General features: G+C 40.7%; 1 protein-coding gene across 1 annotated transcript in view; it reads right to left on the bottom strand.

Annotated features, from left to right (window-relative positions):
• TRPM7 (transient receptor potential cation channel subfamily M member 7) overlaps positions 1-22,258 on the bottom strand; it is a 127,776-nt gene that overhangs the window by 80,641 nt on the left and 24,877 nt on the right. Inside the window, exon 2 of the mRNA XM_065412022.1 lies at positions 2,130-2,209. Within this exon, the coding sequence (XP_065268094.1) occupies positions 2,130-2,209 (80 nt within the window). The remainder of the gene's footprint in view (positions 1-2,129; positions 2,210-22,258) is intronic.

Here is a 22,258-nt window from a genome sequence, read left to right as displayed (position 1 = left end):
TGTACAATGTTCTATTAATTCAATTAATTCATTGTGAAACGATGCAGAAATTCTAATTCCATCTCCTTCCAAATCTCATTTTACACAGCTTTTCTTCTTTGTCTTTGCCTCTTACTTTCCCCTTCTGTATTTGCATCACAGTTTTCTGTAACTTTCATCATAAACAATTAACTAACCTGTATTATTCAAGTCCATAATAAATTTTGGTATAATTGTACAAAAATACACTATCTAAAATAAAATTATATTGTATATTCACATTTTATAACTATGCTGAAAATAAATTAAAGCATAAAGCAAGCTCTTTAAATTGTAGTTATTTTAGCCTTTTTTGAAGCTACATTAAGTTATAAATCTTCTGGATATTTAATATGAAACTAGATTTCAATAATTGCCAAACTAGGTTTTTAACTATAGATCACAACTTATGCTAAACAAAATTATTCTGCAAAACATCTAAAAAATGTTTTTTTCTCTTCTATATTTGATTCCTTCATGCATATTTCAGGAACTACAGTAAGATAAAATCTAAGGAATGGATTGGCCAAATGTGAAACTTCATTTGTAGGCTACAAATGGATTAAACTTAAAAAGACAAGTGTTGAAAGATTGTTTTGTTCCCTGGGAAATGCTCTGGAAATTTTAACAGCTTCCTAATTACTCTGCTTGCATTTGCAAGCTTTCCATGTGTTTCAATTGGATCGTGGCAGTAAATTTTAAAACCTTCTCAGGGTCCTATGGTTTCAAGGAATTTAATGAATCATTTGTGATACATTTCACAGACTAGAGCTCAGACTAGAGCTTTATTCTGCCTGAAACAAATTCTCAAAAGAAACTAATATTAGTCTGAATTTAGCAAAGTTATACAAGGGTTCTATGTGCAGGACTTGAACTAGCAGCTTTATGGATCTGAAAAGCAGAAGTTTAATTCTAAAAGTCATTGAAACTGTGTAACACTTAACTTGGGGCTGTAGAGGCAGTTAAATTGCAACTAGTATTTCTAATTTTAGCAATTTTTTTAATTGCCATGTAACATGAAGTAACAATAGATTTAATCTCATTTGTGATTGGAGGTGGGTTTATATCAGCAAGATGCTACAACATGTATAAATTAAATCCTGTTAAGAATCCTGTTAATTTATATCTGAATGACTTCTAGAACCAGTGAAATCCACAAACTAACTAGATGCTTGAGAGGTCATATTTCTAAGTTGACTGCACATTTTAATTTCACATCATCTTGTTTGGGTATTGTGAAAGACTAAGTTAAAAGCAGTATTTAATCAATTTTATTACACCCTGTATCGTTTCATATGCCTAAAGTCAGGTCTCTTACTCAATGCTTACTAAGCAAAATACTAATATTTGCAGATTTTCATCATACTTAATGCCCTCCAAAGTTGTAACCATTTTCAATGCCCTTTCTGACCTTTCCTCGTCTTTTCACACTGTTGTTTTTCCCCCCAAAGGTTTTGAATGATGAGGATGGAGTGGGGGGGAGGGGGAAAAGGGAGGGGAGGTATCACATGCCACATCCTGATATCAGAATTGAGTTTTCTGAAAACACAACTTTCCTCCACCTTTGAGTCTGTATGGCCCGTGTCAATTTTGGCTCTCTTGGATTTCTCTCTTTTCTCTTTCCATTGGATTCTTCATCTCTTTCTGCATCACACTCTCACATTTATTTCTCCCTATCTCCTTAATGTCAACTCTTCAGCATGAAAGGAAATGTATTTCTTGCAGGCTCACAGTCTTCTTTCCTCTACCAGTCTCTATATGAAGTGCATCTTTACAGTGCTTTCTGATCTAAAGAAATGTGCAACAAGAAGCATTGTAGATAGTTATGCCCACTACAGGGACTAGTAGAAAAAGGAAGAGGCAACATACTCAAATGAATAGGCATCTGTGGTATGTTGAGGGACTTTCAATGAAGTCAGAGAAACCTTACAGACACAGTTGTGATGCTTAGGCACTAAGGAGTGAACTAAAGGCAGAGAGTTTCATTTTATATAGATTAAAAAAATTGAGTTTACATGAATGTTTTAAGAACAGCAGTTACTGTACCAATCTATTTTATACCAATTTAATTAAGAAGTACTAAGGAAGCCATGCATAAAATTTCTAGTTACCTGTGAGGGTCCTTTGAACTTGGTATAATATACACACATTCCCTCTTGGTAAAAGTGTTTTCTATCCAGGATTTCTGGGACTGTAAAAATAAGAGTTATACAAGAATTATATTATAAAATTATCATATAAATCACTGTCAATATTCTTTAAAAAAAGAAAACTGTATGATACAATAGCCAAAAGTAGGCATTAAAGAAATATAATTCCCCATTTAAATATATTTCTATTTTTCATTGATGAAAGCATATATCTGCAGTATTGACAAGGACAAACAGTAAGGCCAAGATATTCAAAAGCAAGAGTGATTTTGAATGCCCATGTGAAGAGGTCTGATTGTCAATAAGAGCTTTCTCTCTGAAAATCAGGCCCCTTTAAAGTGCCTCATATTGGGCACCTAAAATTTGAAGCAACCAGAATCACTAGTCACTTTTTATGTATCCGGGGAGCCGTGTTAGTCTGTATCCACAAAAATAACAAGGAGTCCGGTGGCACCTTAAAGACTAGTCACTTTTCAAAAGTCTAAATGTTTTGATTAACTACATTCTGAAGTTAGTTTTGCAACAATCAGTTACTTATTATGAAAAAAAAAAATGATGTAACAAAAGAAGAAATATCCACTAGTGAAAAACAGATTACAACTACAGGTAATTTGGCCTAAATTATTGTCTGTTGCTAAAAGCTCTATCAAACTGCATTAACAAAACATCAAAAGATTATAAACTCTGTTATATTTTAATGATTACATAAAAAGAATAGGTTATAATTTTGAAAATCAGATAAGTGCGCTTACAGCATTTTCATGAAACTCTTTACTGTATATTCCAGATTGCAAGAGTATTTTGCACTTAACGATAGCACGCATTTTAAATGACACACACAAAACATGCAAATTGAGAAGCAAGATCATGCAAGCAAACATTCTGAAATAGTTCACTAAAGTGTGACCAAAATAGTTGCTATATGGTATTTTGAAGTTACAAAATATTCACTATTTATTTCATGAAGCTAGTTGGAAATTTATCACTGTTTCACTTATGTTTTAACTATTCTATTATAAAGTTGTCAGTCATTGATAATGGCAATAAAATAGGATAACTCTAGTTCTTTGTCAAGTAGCAAATCCTACCTTTTATTTCCACTTTTGATAAACAATTTAATGAGCATCCGCAAGAGATATTCCAAACTGAGTTCAAAATGTGCTTGAAAATCTTAAATTAGATGTTGACTTCCTTAAATGTTTACCTATTTTAATTGCTAGCCAAGATTCTGTTTAGCTTGCTTTAAAACAGGGACATAACATTATCTTACAGATCCAAACTTTACTTTTGCCAAGTGACTTGGATGATGCAGAGTCAGCCTGTCATTTCTGCTATTTGCTGGGAAGAGATTCAATTCAGTAGAATCTCAAGAAGTATATCCAGAAACAATATGCAACCTATGTTTCTTCTGTATTCTATGCAATATCATTATAAACCTTAATTAAATTAAGATGCTATTCTGATACTAAGTGAAATGCGTTGGAAATATTAGTATCATGTCCAGTTTTGGTCTGCATCTATTGAAGTCAATATAAGAAAAAAAAGTTAGCCATGCTTCCTTAGAAATGCTTTGTTAGGATGGAATGCTTCCTTCACTGGAAAAGGGGAGAAAATGGACCCTGAAGTATATTGCTGCTTTAGGATACCTACCTGAGTTCACTCAGAGTCTTTGCAGAAATGCTATTTTTCTTGACTTCTGGAAATAGAGGCCAGGAATACAGATACTTAAATTAAAGATGGTTTAGCTTCATTGATCAAAATTCCAATTTACTAGGAATCATACAACAAGCAAGTTACTACAAACAGTACTGTACAAGTTAATTCTCATGACTCATCTACCACTTCTTGTCCACCTCTTTCAAAGCCACATCTAAAATTGTTTTTCCTGTACATCTTTCCTACTTCAGTCTTCACAAGCACACCAGAGTCTTTTGTGTTGGCTGTATTTGATTGTGAGCTTGACAACACAGGGACTCTTTACTCTGTTAACTGCCATCCTCATTTTGGGCAATTTATAAATAGTTGGGGGGTTTTTTCTCAAAAAAAAAAAAAAAAAAAAAGAATATCCTGAAGCCACTTTGTGATGTGATCCTATCAGCTTTTACAGATTAGACAGGGCTGGGCTGGTTAATGATTGAATGGGAGGCATCTAAGAAACAAATAGATCTGGGGTACCCAACCTTTAAGGCATGCACACATCCCCAAAGGGGCACCAGGCTCCTCCAGAGGGCATTGGAAGCTGCAAGATTGCCACCATGGAACACATAAACCACTCTTCCTAATGGTGGCAGGGGATGGGGAGAGGAAAGAATGTATTCCTTACAGCAGAAACAGGTAAAGACCAGTATAAAGTAAGGGAGGGAGCGAGGGAATGGAGAAAGAACTAGGGGAAGTGAGATGGGAGGAATAGAAAAATAAGACAGAGTTGATGAGAACTGGGGAAAACAAACAGTGAAAAGAAAACGGTGGGGAAAAAAGGCAGAACTAGAATTGAGCAGAAGAAGTTAAAACCCAGAAGAGAGAGAAAAAAAAACCATTCAGAAGAGAGAAATAGAAGCCACAAGAAAGAATGATGAGGGAGACACAAGATGGGAGCCCAACCACTTATTTACAGTGCTTTCTGATCTAAAGAAATGTGCAACCAGAAGCAGTGTAGATAGTTATGCCCTCTACAGGGATTAGTAGAAGGTATTGAACCAATGACCTTTCTTGGTTGGCCCTTCAATTCCTCCCCCTCACAACAGAGTTAATTCTACTCCAAGTGGGAAACGGGAAACGGCCTGCCAAGAAAGATCAGTAGTTTCCAACCTAGGTGCTGAAAATAAGTGGTATCTGAGATAAAGAAGCATAGTGCTAGGAACTCAGTGAATCTGCTGTCCCAGGAAAGGAAAGGGCAAGAGAAGCATACAGCTGTCTCTTAGCAGCAGATGCTAAACATTCATTCAGTTAGCAGTGAACTTTATAGTGCTGCTATTCAAGAGACTATTAAACAAACTATGAAATCCAAAACAAGTGTTGCTTACAGTTTTTATTTAAATGAAATAAAATTACAAGTAATATTATGAAAAAGATATGCCAATCTTTACTGTGAATTTTATTTCATTTTCCTTTCACACTTGCAACTTGGTGAAATAAGACTGACCCATTGAAATAGCATGGAGAGTTAAACAATCTGAAGTTCTCAGACTAGGGAAATGCCCAAAGATTTACATGGGAAATACTCCTAGCAAGTATTAGTAGGATGAACCCTTCACTGACATACTGCACATTTTGCTCTACATTGACTTTTTTTCCTATTAAACTTTTCCAGATAAAGACCTCACATCTAGAGCCACCATACAAGATAAGATATACCTTGTGAAAGTAAAGACGTTTCAGCAGCACACAGATTCCTAATGCTCTAGTGGGCAAGATTGTTTTAATCTACTTCTTAACTCTCAGAGGATTATGCAATATACTGTATGTTTGCTGTGTACAAGGAATTTCAAGAATAGTGAAAAGACACAATGAGCCTTCATTATCAGTAGAGAAATTATTAAAACTATACGAAAAGTGACCTGGATTCTTTATGATTCAGTAAAGAAGTGTACTGGTATGTTCACACCATGACTCATTAAAAGATTTATTTGAAATATTCTCACAATTAGTGCTTTCTGAAAAATGTTACACAAACTAAAGATAGAAAGAGTCATAGAACAAACTACTACTAAATAGCATACACAAGTATTTTCTAAACCTTAATCTTAGAATATTTATCTTAACTGAAGCTTACATAGCTGTACGGTATTTCCAGACTGTAAAAAGTGTGTGTCAGTGCCAAAAAAGTGTGTTTTTTTAAAACAGGTGTGTAGCGGGGCAGTCACCCCGCTCCATTTTGGAAGGGGTTAAAACCAGGTCTGGGAAAGGGCTGCCCCGAGGAGCCAATCAGGCTCTGGGAAACCCAAGAGGGACTATGGGAGGTGCAGTGAGCCCTCCAAAAGCAGGTAGGGCAGATGGCAAGGGAGCAGCAGGCCCTGGTAAGATGCCTGAGAGGGGAGTTCAAGAAGAGTCACTGAGAGCGTGAGGGGAAACCGAGCGCCAGGGCCAGGAGGCCCTGGGCAGAGTGCAGGGCTTGTTACACCTGTGGGAGGCGGGGACATTTGAGAGGGGACTGTCCCTACTGGGCTGGGGGCAAGGAGCCTCACCCAGAACAGAGGAAGGGACAAAACCCTGGGAAGGCCCATTGGGTGAAGAAACCCAAGAGGGGACGGACATGTTGGGCCTGTGGGCAGTGAGGGCACCTATGGAGGGATTGCCCGGACCAAGGGAACACGGCCAGGGAACACAGGCAGCCCAGGGAGGGCTAGACCCAGGAAGGAGTTTGAAAGGCCTGAGGCTGGGAGGAGGCAAGGAGTTTGCTTCTTGTGCCAGGAGAGGGGCCATATTAAGAGACACCGCCCCCTCAAGGAACAAGGGGTGCAGGAAGAGATACTTCAGGACCCCAGGTGGTCGAAGGCGAGCAGGGTCGACGCTGCAGTAGACCTGCCAGGGAGCCCTGCCCAATGAAAGGTATCCGACAGAGGTACTGGGACAGAGGGGGCCCACCAGGAAGCTGGGACCCAGACTGTCGGGGAGCAGGCTGCAATGGGAACCCAGACCCTGAAGTTAGAGGGTCTGGAGGACGTTAGCCTATGTATGCGACTGGCGGCTGTGGAACAGGCCCGCTGGATGGTGGAGGTGGAGCTGCAGAAATCCCACAAGGAGAAGGAAGACCTGGCCCTGAAGTTGAATGAAAGTGAAGAGAAGCAAGTGTGACTGGCGGGACATCTCCAGGTCACACAGGCTAGAGAACCCCCCTACCCCAGGCATGGGATTTTGGGGGGAGGGAGGGTGGTGTAGCAGGGCGGTCACCCCGCTCCAGTTTGGAAGGAGTTAAAACAAGCTCTGGGAAAGGCCTACCCCGAGGAGCCAATCCGGCAAAGGCAGGTAGCAGCCAATCCAGGCCCAGTAGGGCTGGTATAAAAAGGGCTGTGAGCTAGGAGGCAGGGGGTCTCACTCCAGCCTTGGGGGTGGGAAGAACCTGGTTGCCTGGGAGCACAGGGTACCTTCAACAGAGCAGTGCTGGGGAAGGGGCAGGCTTAGCTGGGGAGCTCAGACCTGGCGACCTCCCAGGCTGAGGCCTGACAGGAAGGCCTTAGGAGGTACTGGGGCTGCAGGAAAAGACAACAGGTCCAACGCCATAGCCAATGATGAGTGGCCACTTCAGACTGCAGTTTGCTCCTTATTTTATCTTCAGTGAAATCCATGATGGACACTACTAGCAGGTTTCTTTGCGGAACCAATCTTATAACAGTTAACTTTAATTTAAGGTGTTGAAGATAGCAGGTTACAACAAGAAACCACTGCCAAAGTGCAGTATGAAATCAGGTCTCAAATTAAAAAAAAAAAAAAAAAAAGTCTTCATTTAACATAATATGGAACCTATAAATACTTTTATTTACCACACTATAACAGAGAGAAACATACTTTTGACAAATTCTATATCCTGCTTCATTGATAAAAAGCAGTATTTCATCATGCCAACATGGAATTCTTCAGAATTAGTGAACAAACTGTCTGGACTACTTTCCACATAAAAAGCTTTCCTATTCCACAAGATCCCTTAACAAAAATTAGTATTAATAAGTAATCTGTATAAAATTTTTTACAAAACAGCAAATTATATGTTTAATTTGGCTATATATTTTAAGACTACCAAAAAAATTGTTTTTTGCTATTTGTTTACTAGTTTTCTGAAGTACACAGCAGGATTCCAGTTTATTCTGCTTGACCTTTCATTTACTAATGATGTTACATGTTACTGCAGGCTTTCAAACTCTTAAATAAAACGATAACAAAATTAAGATTCTTCCCCAAGAACATTAGAGGATTAAGCCGTCTGTGCATTTATTTTTTAGTAAACTGCAGATTACATATTTTTGGAATGAATGTAAACAACTACTTTCAATATAGAAAATGCTTCTCAGTGTCAAGCACATAAAACATATTTAACATTTATTTATACAGAAAACATATTTAACTATACATAGGGTGAACAAGTGTCTGGTTTTCGACCAGAACCCCCGGTCGAAAAGGGACCCTGGGGACTCCGGTCAGCACCGAAGTCCGGGCAGTGGTACTGCAGAGATAAGGCAGGTTAGTCCCTACCTGTCCTGGCTCTGCGCTGCGCCTCAGAAGTGGCCAGCAGGTCCGGCTCCTAGGCAGGGGGGCCACAGGGCTCTGCATTCTGACCCCACCCCGAGCACCGGCTCCGCACTCCGCGGCCAATGGGAGCTGCAAGGACGGTGCCTGCGGGTGGGAACAGTGCGCAGAGCCGCCTGCCGTGCCTCTGCCTAGCAGCGCAGAGTCAGCACAGGCAGGAAGCCTGCCTTAGCCCCCCTGCTGCACCGCTGACCGGGAACCCCTGGAGGAAAGCCCGCACCCCAACCCCGAGCCCCTGCCCCAGCCCTGAGCCCCCGTCCAAAACCTGGAGTCCCCTCCTGCACCCCCAAACCCCTCATCCCCAGCCCCACCCCAGAGCCTCCATCCCCAGAGAGAGCTCTCACTCCCCCTGCACCCACCTCCAACACCCTGAACCCCCCAGCCCCACCCCAGAGCCTGCACCCCCAGATGGAGTCATCACCCCCTCCTGCAGCACTCTGCATCTGCCTTGATACACATTGACAGTTCATTAATGCTCTTTGATCTAGTCCTGTTTCAAAGACGACTAGATCCAATTGCATTAACAAACTATTATTGAGTAAGGCTGTGAGTTTGTCACAGAGATCCTGGAAGTCACGGATTCCGTGACTTTCTCGGACCTCTGTGACTTCTGCAGCGGCCGGTGTGGCTGGCCCAGGTGCTGCCTAACTCATGCAGCCTCTTGGCCAGTCACACTCGCCGCTGGTGGGGCAGTCCCAGGCCACTGCGCCCCACTCCCCCAGCAGCAGCAGGTGATTTGAGTGTGGGAGAGCGCTCAGGGCAGCGTTTACCTTGGGGGGCTCCCTGGAAGCAGCAACATCCCTCGGCTCCTACACAGAGGAGTGGTCAGGTGGCTCTGCATACTACCCCCGCCCACAAGCACCACCCCCGCAGTTCCCATTGGCCACGGTTCCTGGCGAATGGGAGCCGTGGAGCTAGCTCTCGGGGCAGAAGCAGCAAGTGGAGCCATCTGACCAGACCTCCACCTAGGAGGTGCAGGGGCATGTCGCCGCTTCCGGGAGCCACACAGAGCTGCTGGGTAGGGAGCTGCCAGCCCCAGCAAACCCACCCACCCCCACCAGCACAAGCAGGGGTCCTGGACCACCCTTCCCTCCCCTGAACATCTGAGCTGCCCCCTGAAGCTTCCCCCCCCGCCCCAAGATTTAGTCACGGGTATATAGTAGGGCTGCCAAGCGATTAAAAAAAAAAATATTCTGTTAAACAATAATAGAATACCATTTATTTAAATATTTTTTGGAGGTTTTCTACATTTTCAAATATATTGATTTCATTTACAAACACAGAATATAAAGTGAGCACTGTACACTTTGTATTTATTTTTTATTACAAATATTTGCACTGTAAAAAAAATACTATTTTTCAATTCACCTAATACAAGTACTGTAGTGCAATCTCTTTATCAGCAAAGTTGAAATTACAAATGTAGAATTATGTACAAAAAACCCCCTGCATTCAAAAATAAAACAATGTAAAACCTCAAGGCTTACAAGTCCAATCAGTCCTACTTCTTGTTCAGCCAATCGCTCATACAAACAAGTTTGTTTACATTTGCAGAAGATAATGTTGCCTGCTTCTTCTTTACAGTGTCACCTGAAAGTGAGAACAAACGTTTGCATGGCACTATTGTAGCCAGCGTCACAAGATATTTAAATGCCAGATATGCTAAAGCTTCATATGTCCCTGATGCTTCAACCACCATTCCGGAGGACATGCGTCCATGCTAATGATGGGTTCTCTTCGATAACAATCCAAAGCAGTGTGGATCGAAGCATGTTCATTTTCATTATGTGAGTCAGATGCCAACAGCAGAAGGCTGATTTTCTTTTTTGGTGGTTTGGGTTCTGTAGTTCCCACATCAGAGTGTTGCGCTTTTCAGACTTCTGAAAGCAAGCGCCACATCTCGTCTCTCTCAGATTTTGGAAGGCACTTCAGATTCTTAAATCTTAGGTCGAGTGCTGTAGCTATCTTTAGAAATTTCACATTGGCATCTTCTTTGAATTTTGTCAAATTTGCAGTGAAAGTGTTCTTAAAACGAACATGTGCTGGGTCATCATCCGAGACTGCTAGAACATGAAATATATGGCAGAATGTGGGTAAAACAGAGCAGGAGACATACAATTCTCCCCCAAGGAGTTCAGTCACAAATTTAATGAACGCATTTTTTTTTAAACGAGCATTATCCAGCATGGAAGTTTGTCCTCTGGAATGATGGCTGAAGTATAAAGAAGCACATGAATCTTTAGTGCATCTGGCACGTAAATATCTTGCAATGCCATCTACAACAGTGCCATGTGAACACCTGTTCTCACTTTCAGGTGACATTGTAAACAAGAAGCGGGCAGCATTATCTCCTGCAAATGTAAACTCACTTGTTTCTCTTAGCGATTGGCTGAACAAGAAGTAGGACTGAGTGGACTTGTAGGCTCTAAAGTTTTACTTTTTGTTTTGTTTTGAGTGCAGTTATGGAACAAACTACATTTGTAAGTTGTACTTTCATGATAAAGAGATTACACTACAGTACTTGTATGAGGTGAATTGAAAAATACTATTTCTTTTGATTGGAAATATTTGCACTGTAAAAATGATAATCAAAAATAATATAAAGTGAGCACTCTACACTTTGTATTATGTTGTAATTGAAATTAATATATCTGAACATGTAGAAAAACATCCAAAAACATTAAACAATAGAATACCAATTGAAATTAATCAGTGCGATTAATCACGATTAATTTTTTTATCGCAATTAATTGTTTTGAATTAATCGCGTGAGTTAACTGTGATTAATCGACAGCCCTAGTATATAGTACAAGTCATGTACAGGTCACGGGCCAAGAATTTTTGTTTACTGCCCGTGACCTGTTCATGACTTTTACTAAAAATACCCGTGACTAAAACGTAACCTTATTAATGAGCGTAAGCATGGTGTACATAGACAGTCTCTGCTCTGCAGCTTCATGCTTGGTTCCAAGGTGGAAAGTGAAATCCATCTCTCCAGCCTCAGTTTATCTATCACTCAAAATCCAATTACTCTAGTTTTACACCAAGTAGTAACTTTCAAAATTCAGTTGTTTAGATTGTATGGATGTTCAATCCATACAATGATTTCTTATATAGTGGGAAAGTAATTCTCTCCCCATTCTCCTCTTTCAGAAGCAGAAACCATTCCCCTCCTCACATACCCCAGCTTTCCAAGATGATTTTGCCTTAGGGCAGAGACCAAGTACAAAAAATTTCAGCAAGCTATGAAAGACGAAAACGGGGTTATAATGTAAACTGTTTCAACATGACTGTAGCAGTCAATACCATGCACCTACTATAATTCTCTTTCTTGTGTAAGACTTCTACAACTGAATATTGCAAGCTGATCTGTATCTGTTCTGTACAGAGTGTTTTTAAAAGTATCCAGTAGCTTGGCTCACAAGTTACTACTTTGTCTATACTCACGTATTTCCACTATTTACGAGATGTTGTCTGATCTAAGAAAGCAGTTTTCATTAGCCAAACATGTGCTATATCATGGGACTAAACCGTGATCCCTGCCCAGTTGACTGTAACACATCATGTACACCAGACTCCTGGAGCAATAGCCGAAAGGCAGAAATTCCAAATAAATCTCTATCTTCCATCACCATTTATATCCAATGAACCTCATTAAAAAAATGAACAGCCAGTTCAGACATACAAAGCAGCTTACTAGTCTTACAATGTATTTCTCTCCTCTGTTCACAAAAAAAAAGAAAAGAAAAAAAAAGAAGTATACATTTCATATATTTTTCTGCAAGTTCCAGACAAAACTTTAACAGTATTCTAAGTACTTAGGTGCCAAGGACAAGGTGGTAAAATCCTGTTGTCTGGCAAAAGTAGCCTAACTTGTCCTTAGTCCAAGTTAACCACAAAGTGTTCAATGTGGCCGTCCCAATAGAAAATGAACTATTTTTAAACAAAAAAGTTTTATATTAGGTGACAACTTATTTGGTTTGTTTGGAGGATAGTTTTACTTCCCAGGGACAATGCAGACCTTTTACATTTTATTAAAAAAAAATCCCAGACTGTGGACCACCACCCACCCCAAAAGGAAAACATTATTTCACATTAGTCATGTTATAAGAGTTAGAAAGTTAGAGATTTGTTTTTTGTTTGTTTATTTAGCTGTGGAGGAGGGAAGTAGCTGGGGGAAGAAAGGGAAGGTAGGAAGTTTGATACTATATATTTTCTAAAGTTGCTCAAAAGTCTTGGCTCCAGCAAACCCCACCAGACATTTAATTCACTTGCTTTCATTGCAATTTAAAACTGCATACCTCTATAACTACCAGCTTTTAGACAGGACAAAAGTTAGTCAGCTACTATTACAAGATATATTTAAAATCTCTCTCCAAATTTACTGCTGAAGGACTGCACAAGTGTCCAAGGAGCACCACCAAAAATTAGTTTTCAAAGAGTGTCATTAAACCAGACAAAGCCTTGTTATGAATACAGTAACTCCTCACTTAACGTTGTAGTTATGTTCCTGAAAAATGCAACTTTAAGCGAAACAATGTTAAGCGAATCCAATTTCCCCATAAGAATTAATGTAAATGAGGGGGTTAGGTTCCAGGGAATTTTTTTTTTACCAGACAAAAGACTATATTATACATACATACATACATACATACACAGTATAAGTTTTAAACAAACAATTTAATACTGGTACACAGTGATGATGATTGTGAAGCTTGGTTGAGGTAGAGGAGTCAGAGTGTGGGATATTTCCCTTACTGCTAAATGATGAACTAGCAATTGTCTGAGCCCTCAAGGGTTAACTCTCACTCTGCAAGGCAGCAGGAATGGAGGGAGATATGCGCATTTCCCTTAAGTACACTGCCTTGTTAATTAGATCAGCTTGCTGAGACCGCAGCTGCTGCAAGCTCCTTCAGTCCTGAGCCCTGCTCTATGGAAGATGGGGTAAGTGGGGTGCAGGAGCAGAGGGGAGGGGGACACCCTGACATTAGTTCCCCCTCTTCCTTCCCTCCCCCCGGCACAGCAAGCAGGAGTCTCGGGGAGCAGCTCCAAGGCAGAGGGCAGGAGCAGCACATGACAGTGGGGGGAGGGACACAGCTGAACTGCAGGCAGCTGCTGCACAGGGAACTTAGGGGAGCGGGGAGCTGATAGGGAGCTGCCAGTCCACCCTGGTTCCAAGCCCCCACCAGCTAGCTCCCACGGGCTGCTCTTCCTGCAACCAGTGGACTAAGCAGGTGGCTGCCAAACGATGTTAGAAGGGAGCATTGCACAACTTTAAACGAGCATGTTCCCTATTTGATCAGCTACGTAGCAACGAAACAACGTTAACCGAGACGACTTTAAGTGAGGAGTTACTGTACCTACAATTCAAATGGATGTGTCTAGTACTAGAAAAAGCTATGTTAAACAGTGACACCATCATTATATGATACTGTATTTATACACAGTGCTTCAGTGTAACCATACTGTAAAACCATCATACTTTGTTTCCATAGAGTGGTGGGGTTCACTGCCTGAATAAATATCAACTATGCATGATTAGATAACACAGGGGTCGGCAACCTTTCAGAAGTGGTGTGCCGAGTCTTCATTTATTCACTCTAATTTAAGGTTTTGCGTGCCAGTCATACATTGTAACGTTTTTAGAAGGTCTCTTTCTAGAAGTCTATAATATATAACTAAACTATTGTTGTATGTAAAGTTAATAAGATTTCAAAATGTTTAAGAAGCTTCATTTAAAATTAAATTAAAATGCAGAGCCCCCCGGACCGGTGGCCAGGACCCAGGCAGTGTGAGTGCCACTGAAAATCAGCTCACGTGCCGTCTTCGGCACCTGTGCCATAGGTTGCCTACCCCTGAGATAACAAATATCTCACTAACTCACCTAAAAACAAATGTGTAATATACACTCAGCGCTACTGGCTCGAGTCTCTATTTTAAGAGATCTGGTTCATTTGATTGTTTCATTGATCAAGGCTCAACCTTTTAAACACTTTTTCTTTATTCTGGGGACAAGTACTATGCAGATGAACAAACATATACCTAACTGTCAGCAGCAAAAAGAGTACAAATAATTCACGTATAGATAGACTATAGAAAAATCTCCATGCATGTACATAAATCATTCAGTTAAAATAAATAAAGTCAGTTAACTGATCCTATGTTTTCTTTCATAATAGAAATGATGCAAAGGACATCACATTTTGAAGGAAGACACATTGGCAGAAATAAGCGAACAATAGAGATAATAGCAGAATATTGCAACTCTGGATCTTTCACAGTCAAACTCAAACAGTTCTTAGACCATAATGAAAATATGGGTTGTAGTCAATATCTGGTGAAAGATCACAAATGAAGTATGACTGATTTGTGTTATTTCCAGCAACAGTGAATTTCATTTAATGAGCATGTACACACACAGTGTTGTGTGTCAGTTAAATTTGCTCTACACTTTATACTTTGTTCTTTAAATGAAGTTAAGGTTTCCAACAGTACATTTCCTCTGCCAAAGGCACACACACCTCATTACTAGCACACATCCATCACATACCATAATCTGAACTCTGCCCTAGTAGGGATGCCAGCCTTCCAGTGACCCCTAACCCAAAATAAGTCCACCCACCTCTACCACAAACCAGACCAGACTCCTTCCCTCTCCACCCTCACTGTCCCTTACAAACAAGCACAAGTTTACAAGGTTTTGCAGGTTTGGGCAATGAGGTGCTGGGAAGCCTACCAACACTACTTGGGTAGAGCTATGTTTGTGGTCTGCAGTGTATGGTGATTATGCTTGTGTTAAGGTGTGTGTCTCTGGGGAAGGGAGTAGATCAAACTGAAGTTGACAGCCTTAACTTTTAATTTCCTTGCTTTTTAGTTTTGTATGTGCGGTGCTGTGTGGTTTTTTTTTTAAATTTCCCAACTCCTGACTAGTTATTTCTTTTATAGAGAACAGAACCATTGGCCTCATCTACACAAGAAAATTGTACCAGCTTTACGTTAAAACTTAATCATTTTTTTTAAAATAGTCACATTTTAAGTTAAACCAGTGCCACTTTCGTGTTTAGACAAGACTTTTATCCAAGAACCCGACTGGTTCAGGAGCAAATGAAGATTCTGTCCTGCATGAAAGGAGCCATTGCTATGTTGAAGACTCTGTTCTTCATTAAACTGTACACAATTGGCTTAAGACTTCTGCTCATGAATCAACAGACCAGTGCAGCTGGTTTTTCACATAAAAATATTTTCCATCAAAAAACGGCCTTGCTCCTGAAACAGAATTTTCACAATTAGTTTTTTTCAATGTTCTCATTAAAAAGTCATTTTAAGAAAGGGGGGGGGGAAAAAGGAAAATTTTCAACCCCTTCTACTGTTCAACTGATTCACAGGCAGAGCTCACTCCAAATGAACAATTTAACCAAGACCGGGATCTTCAACATCACAACGGTTCCTTTAAACACAGAAAAGAATCTTTGTCAAAGCAACAGTGAATGGTTTGTTGACAAACCTGTTCTTCAGAAAACTGTTAAGGCCGGTTCAAGAGATTTGGTGAAGAACAGTTTCACAGAGATCCTGGCCTTTGACAAAAGTAACCATTATTTTGTCAAACATTTTCTCTGATGCAACACCCAAGTGCCACTTGACTTTGAGAAAAATACATCAGAAGGCAGTTTTATATTAATCTCCTAAACCATTTTAAAAAGCTTCTGCTACTGCATTAGTGAGCTGAAGTAGTTGTTGTGGAAAGTATTCTCCAGTTAATCACAGTGCATAAAATTCAGTTGTGACTAGGGCTGTTGATTAATCACAGTTAACTCATGCGATTAACTCAAAAAAATTAATCACAATTAATCGCAGTTTTAATCACACTGTTAACTAGAATACCAACTGAAATTTATTAAAATTTCATATATATTGTATTCTGTGTTGTAATTGAAATGAAAGTAAATATTATAAATATTTGCACTGTAAAAATGATGGAGAAATAGTATTTTTCAATTCACCTCATACAAATACTGTAGTGTAATCTCTATCATGAAAGTGAAACTTACAAATGTAGATTTTTTTTCTTACATAACTGCACTCAAAAACAAAACAATGTAAAACTTCAGAGCCTACAAGTCCACTCAGTCCTACTTCTTGTTCAGCCAATCGCTCAGACAAACAAGTGTGTTTGCATTTACAGGAAATAATGTTGCCCTCTTCTTGTTTACAATGTCGCCTGAAAGCAAGAACAGGCATTTGCTTCACACTTTTGTAGCCGGTATTGCAAGGTATTTACGTGCCAGATATGCTAAACGTTCGTATGCCCTTTCATGCTTTGGCCACCATTCCAGAGGACATGCTTCTATGATGATGGCACTCGTTAAAAAATAATGCGTTAATTAAATTTGTTACTGAACTCCTTGGGGGAGAATTGTATGTCCCCTGCTCTGTTTTACCTGCATTCTACCATATATTTCATGTTATAGCAGTCTCGGATGATGACCCAGCACATGTTGTTCATTTTAAGAACGCTTTCACTGCAGATTTGAAAAAACGCAAAGAAGGTACCAATGTGAGATTTCTAAAGATAGCTACAGCACTTGACCCAAGGTTTAAGAATCTGAAGTGCCTTCCAAAATCTGAGAGGGACGAGGTACAGCGCATGTTTTCAGAAGTCTGAAAAGAGCAACACTCCGATGCGGAAACTGCAGAACCCAAACCACCAAAAAAGAAAATCAACCTTCTGCTGTTGGCATCTGACTCACATAACGAAAATGAACATGCTTCGATCCGCACTGCTTTGGACTGTTATCGAACAGAACCCGCCATTAGCATGGACGAATGTCCCCTGGAATTATGGTTGAAGCATGAAGGGACATATGAATCTTTAGTGCATCTGGCACGTAAATATCTTGCTACGCCGGCTACAACAGTGCCATGCGAAAGCCTGTTCTCACTTTCAGGTGACACTGTAAACAAGAAGTGGGCAGCATTATCTCCTACAAATGTAAACAAACTTGTTTGTCTGAGTGATTGTCTGAACAAGAAGTAGGACTGAGTGGACTTGCAGGCTCTAAAATTTTACATTGTTTTATTTTTAAATGCAGGTTTTGGGGTTTTTTTACATAATTCTACATTTGTAAGTTCAACTTTGATGATTGATAAAGAGATTGCACTACAGTACTTGTATTAGGTGAATTGAAAAACACTATTTCTTTTGTTTTTTACAGTGCAAATATTTGTAATAAAAAATAAATACAAAGTGTACAGTGCTCACTTTATATTCTGTGTTGTAATAGAAATCAATATATTTGAAAATGTAGAAAATATCCAAAATATTTAAATAAATGGTATTCTATTATTGTTTAACACTGCAATTAACTGCGATTAATTTTTTTAATCGCTTGACAGCCTTAGTTGTGACACATAACGTGACTAATTTTATTTAAAAGTTTTACAGTTTGTAGTTTAAGATTGAAGGGGGGGGAGGGAATCAGACTCAGTGAATTTTTTACCCAATTTTTAATTGGATTAGAATTCAAACTATCCCAGCTATTATTTTTATATTCCTCAAAATTAAAGTTTAACTTAGATTGTGGGCAGATCCACTGCATTTTTCATTTATGAGACTGAACTTCCACTTGATGTTAAAAACAGAATGTAACCTTAACTATGGCATTGCAGTGGCTCCACCATAGTGAGAAGAGTCATGCTTCCAATATTAATCTTAATGAGTATGCCACCCATTAAATAGTTGTAGGGAACTAAAGTTTTAAAAGAGCTTTATAGACCACTTTCATAATTGAGCTCATACTATGAGATAAGACTTTCTGGGGTCACACAAAGTAAGTTGTTCGATGATTCCAGAAGGACAAGTGTTGGATGAACAAAATTCCAAAATGGCCATTAATTTGGATTTTTCAGGGTTTTTTTTTTTTTTTTCTTTCTAATAGTCAAAAAAATGTCAACGTTAAATGATCAAAACTTTAGTAACTAACAGCTTCATTAAAAATGAAGAGCCCTTAGATTACTCAGCAAGTTAAACAATAGCAGCTATAGAATTGCTTCTCTAAGGCTAATTATTTCCCTAAAACTGAGTTTTGTTTGCTATGTTTTTACCTTTTATTTCAGAGGGCATGTCTACACCATGAATTTTTGCCAACACAAGTTACAATCGGCATAAAGCTGCTGCAGTTGGTATGTCATTTGCACGCATGCATACTTTGCTCCTTGCTTTGACGCTGTGCATATTCACGGCAGTGAATATGTCAATGCATGGTGCAGGTATCCCAGAGTGCAACCATCGCTGTCCAACACACTATATTTTGGGAATTTTTGGCAATGCATGGTAGGACAGAAACAAGTCATGCAGGAATGATGGGCAGCAAAGGGTCAAATTCCCAGCATGCAATTCTTTCCATCCCCTAATGTGATCTATATCCCATAATTTTCACGACTTTTTTAGAAATCCCACAAACCCACACAGCTTTCTTTACTGTCCTTCATTTCTGTCAGAATCATGGAGCCTGCACAGGTCTGCACTCTTGTCACAAGCACTGCAGGCACAGGATGCACGCTCCTTCAGTATCTGCAGAGTTGTACGAAGAAACGAATCAGCATGGAACATGACAATTTCTTGGAGAGCAAATTGCTGTAGGACATTACAGGAACCAATTCAAGGGTGTTGGCAGTGTTCATGGAGCGGCTGCAGATGTTGGAGTGCTGCTTCTGGGTCCCAGAAATGAACCCTGACTGGTGGGATTGCATCATAATGCAAGCTTGGGATGACAAGAAGGTGGCTGCAAAACTTTCGGACGTGCAAGGCCATATTCCTAGATCTGTGGTGCTAAGCTCACCCGAATCCTCCTGCATAGGGACACCAACATAGAGCTGCACCAACAGTGGAGAAGCGAGTGGCAATTGAACTGTGGAAAGTTGCAACGCTGGATTGTTACCAGTCAGTAGGAAGTCATTTTGGAGTTGCAAAATCCACTATGGAGGCTATTGTCATGCAAGCGTTCAGGGCTGTTAATCTCCTGCTACACGGGACTGTGACTCTCAGCAATGTGCAAGACAGGACAGATTGATTTGCCGTAATGGGTTTCCTGAATTGCAGTGCAGCAAGAGATGCCAGACATATCCCTATTTTGGCACCAGACTGCTTTGCCACAGAGTACATTAACAGAAAAGGTTACTTTTCTATGGTTATTCAAGTGTTGGAGGATCACCTGGGACACTTCACCAACATCAATTTTGGCTGGGGAAGGTGCATGACACTTGCATCTTTAAGAACAAAGGACTGTTCAGAAAGCTACAAGCAGGGACTTTCTTTCACAACCGGCGGATTACCATCGGCAATGTTAAAATTGTTAAAAGTGACCTAGCCTAACCCTTGCTCCCATGGCTCATGAAATTGTACACTGGCCACCTCGACAGCACCAAGAAAAGATTCAACTACTGGTTCAGCAGGTGCAGAATAACAGCTGAATGTGCTTTTGATAGTTTGAAGGGACGCTGTCATCGTTTATTCACAAGATTGGGATGCTTTTTTTCCTCGGAGATCCAATGGTTATAGCTGCCTGCTGTGTCCCACATATCATCTGTGAAGCAAAGGGGGAAAAGTTGCCGCCAGACTAGAGGGCAGAGGTGGATCGGCTATCTGCTGAGTTTGAACAGCCAGACACAAAGGCTATTAGAAGAGCTCAATGTGGAGTTATACAGCTCAGGGAGGCTTCAAAAGACCACTTAAACAGTGAGCCACAGTAATTCATGGTGACGTACTGTGCTCCACCTGGCCCTGCTGTTTTGGGACCTGTTAGGAATTGTGTGGTGCTTGGTGCACATTATGAATATAACACTGTCATTGCACCTATTAATTTTGTGGTGCTTGCTGTATATTTATGATTATTACACTGTTTGTCACTGATCCTATGAGTTGAGTCACACTGTACAGTAACAAATAAGGGGGTGCTTTCTGAACAGCTAAGCACTCTGCAGCATATGTTGTGAAGTAGTAACGATGGCTCAGGTATGCCAAGTGTGTAGAGGTTGAACCCCGCAAGGCTGCAAGAGCAGCAGATAAAACACACAGAGGTACCATTGTCAGTATAATCACAACAGAAAGTTTAAGTTAAGATTCACAACTCCCTTCCCTTGCTCCCCTAAATTTTAAACAAGACATGCTTATTGACACTTCTGCTTCAGAGTGCATGTATATGGTGTCACTCACAGGACTAGTGAATATGGCCTGCCAGGGGTGAGAAAAATGAGGAGGGAACTGCTCAGTTGCATGAACTATGAGTATAGGGCAATGGCATTGAATACCAGCACCATTTTCTACAGGCAGTGGGATTTTAGCCCATCTTTCAGTTATGAAGGTAACAAAGGTAGAGAGAGCACAGCTGCTGCTGGCGTCCCGAAGCTGCCTGGAACCATATGCTGCTACCCTGTGCTCTGCAATGGTGTCTGCTGAAGTTATCAATGACCGGCATGGGAAAGCATCCTACCATGGAGGAAGAAATAAGGCTGCCATCCCTAGAAACTTTCAGGAGAGATTGCAGAGTACCTCCATGAAAGTTTCATAGAGATCTCTCAGGAGGATTCAAGGGACAGTCCTGTGTATGTAAACAAACTGCTCCACATGCCCCTCCCCCTTTGCCTAATTCTACACGGGAACAAAAAGCAAACAACAACACTACCTCTCTTTGTTATACCGCTACCTCTTCTAGTACAAATAAATTAATGAAAGGTCAATAGCTGTGCCCTGTTAACTTGGGGGTGCCATCAATACATCATTGTAATGGGAAATACAATTACACACTTACCCAAGGTTTCTTCCCTTGCATTGGATTCGCCCATGCTCAAATACCAGAATGTACTGGACTATGGCAGAATCTCAAACAGGTCCTAGATTGTGGCATTAGAGGACCCCCCACGCTGCCCTCCAGGTCACATGTTTCTCCATTCTCCTCCACCTTCTCCTCATCCTTGCTCTTCATGCCAGGGGCCTGTGACTCAAGCTCCTTGGAGGTATCCACAGTGGTCTGCAGGGTAGTACTGGGGTTTCCACAAAATGGACCTCTTTATAAAAGCGGCAAGTCTGTGCCTCAGCACCGGATCAACTGTTGGCGTCCCTGGCCTTCTGAAGTGCCTGATGCAGTTGCTTCACTTTCACACAGCACTGCTGTTGTTTCCCTGTCATATTCCTTCTCTTGCATCCCCCATGCAATCTACTCATAAATATCCACATTTCTATGGCTGGTCCGTAGCTGTGCTTGCAGGCCCAGGAGATCCAATGTCTCCTGTCTACTCCAAGCTGGAGAGCATCTGGAGCATGTAGTCAGCATGGTCATCTGGGCACACAACAATGGAGAACTGCTAGGTGGTCTCTGTGACCTCTGAGCAGAGGAGTTCACAATTGTGACCAGAGCGGTCAGTGTTGGGCACTGTGGAACAGCTGCTGGAGGACTGCTAGGGTCAACCTAAGTAACGCAGTGTGAGCGCTGCATCAAACTCACATCAACTGTGGCTTAACACAGCTCGGGGAAGTGGCGTAACAGGTCACGGTATGTTGGTGGGTGACAAATGTAAGTGTAGACACATGCTCAATGCAAGGCGGCTTACCTTGACCTAACTTGGTAGCGTAGGCCACACCAGACCCTTGATCATCAATAGTAAAAGTGGAGTGGTGGAGAAGCAAACAGGAAAAATTAAGTTCTTGACCACTCAGTTTCTTATCTCCAGATTACCAAGACAAAGTATTAAGTTAAAAAAATTCAGACTTTCCAAAAATTCTTTTGCTTGTTTTATAGGGGCTCCTGGATCAAATTCAAGCCTCTCATTTATGACTTCTAGGCTCTCCGTGGCTT

Source organism: Emys orbicularis, chromosome 10 (genome assembly GCF_028017835.1).
Source record: "Emys orbicularis isolate rEmyOrb1 chromosome 10, rEmyOrb1.hap1, whole genome shotgun sequence".
NCBI classification, from domain to species: Eukaryota; Metazoa; Chordata; order Testudines; family Emydidae; genus Emys; species Emys orbicularis.
Note: the sequence above shows the minus strand (reverse complement) of the source record. Positions and strands in the feature narration are given on the sequence as shown.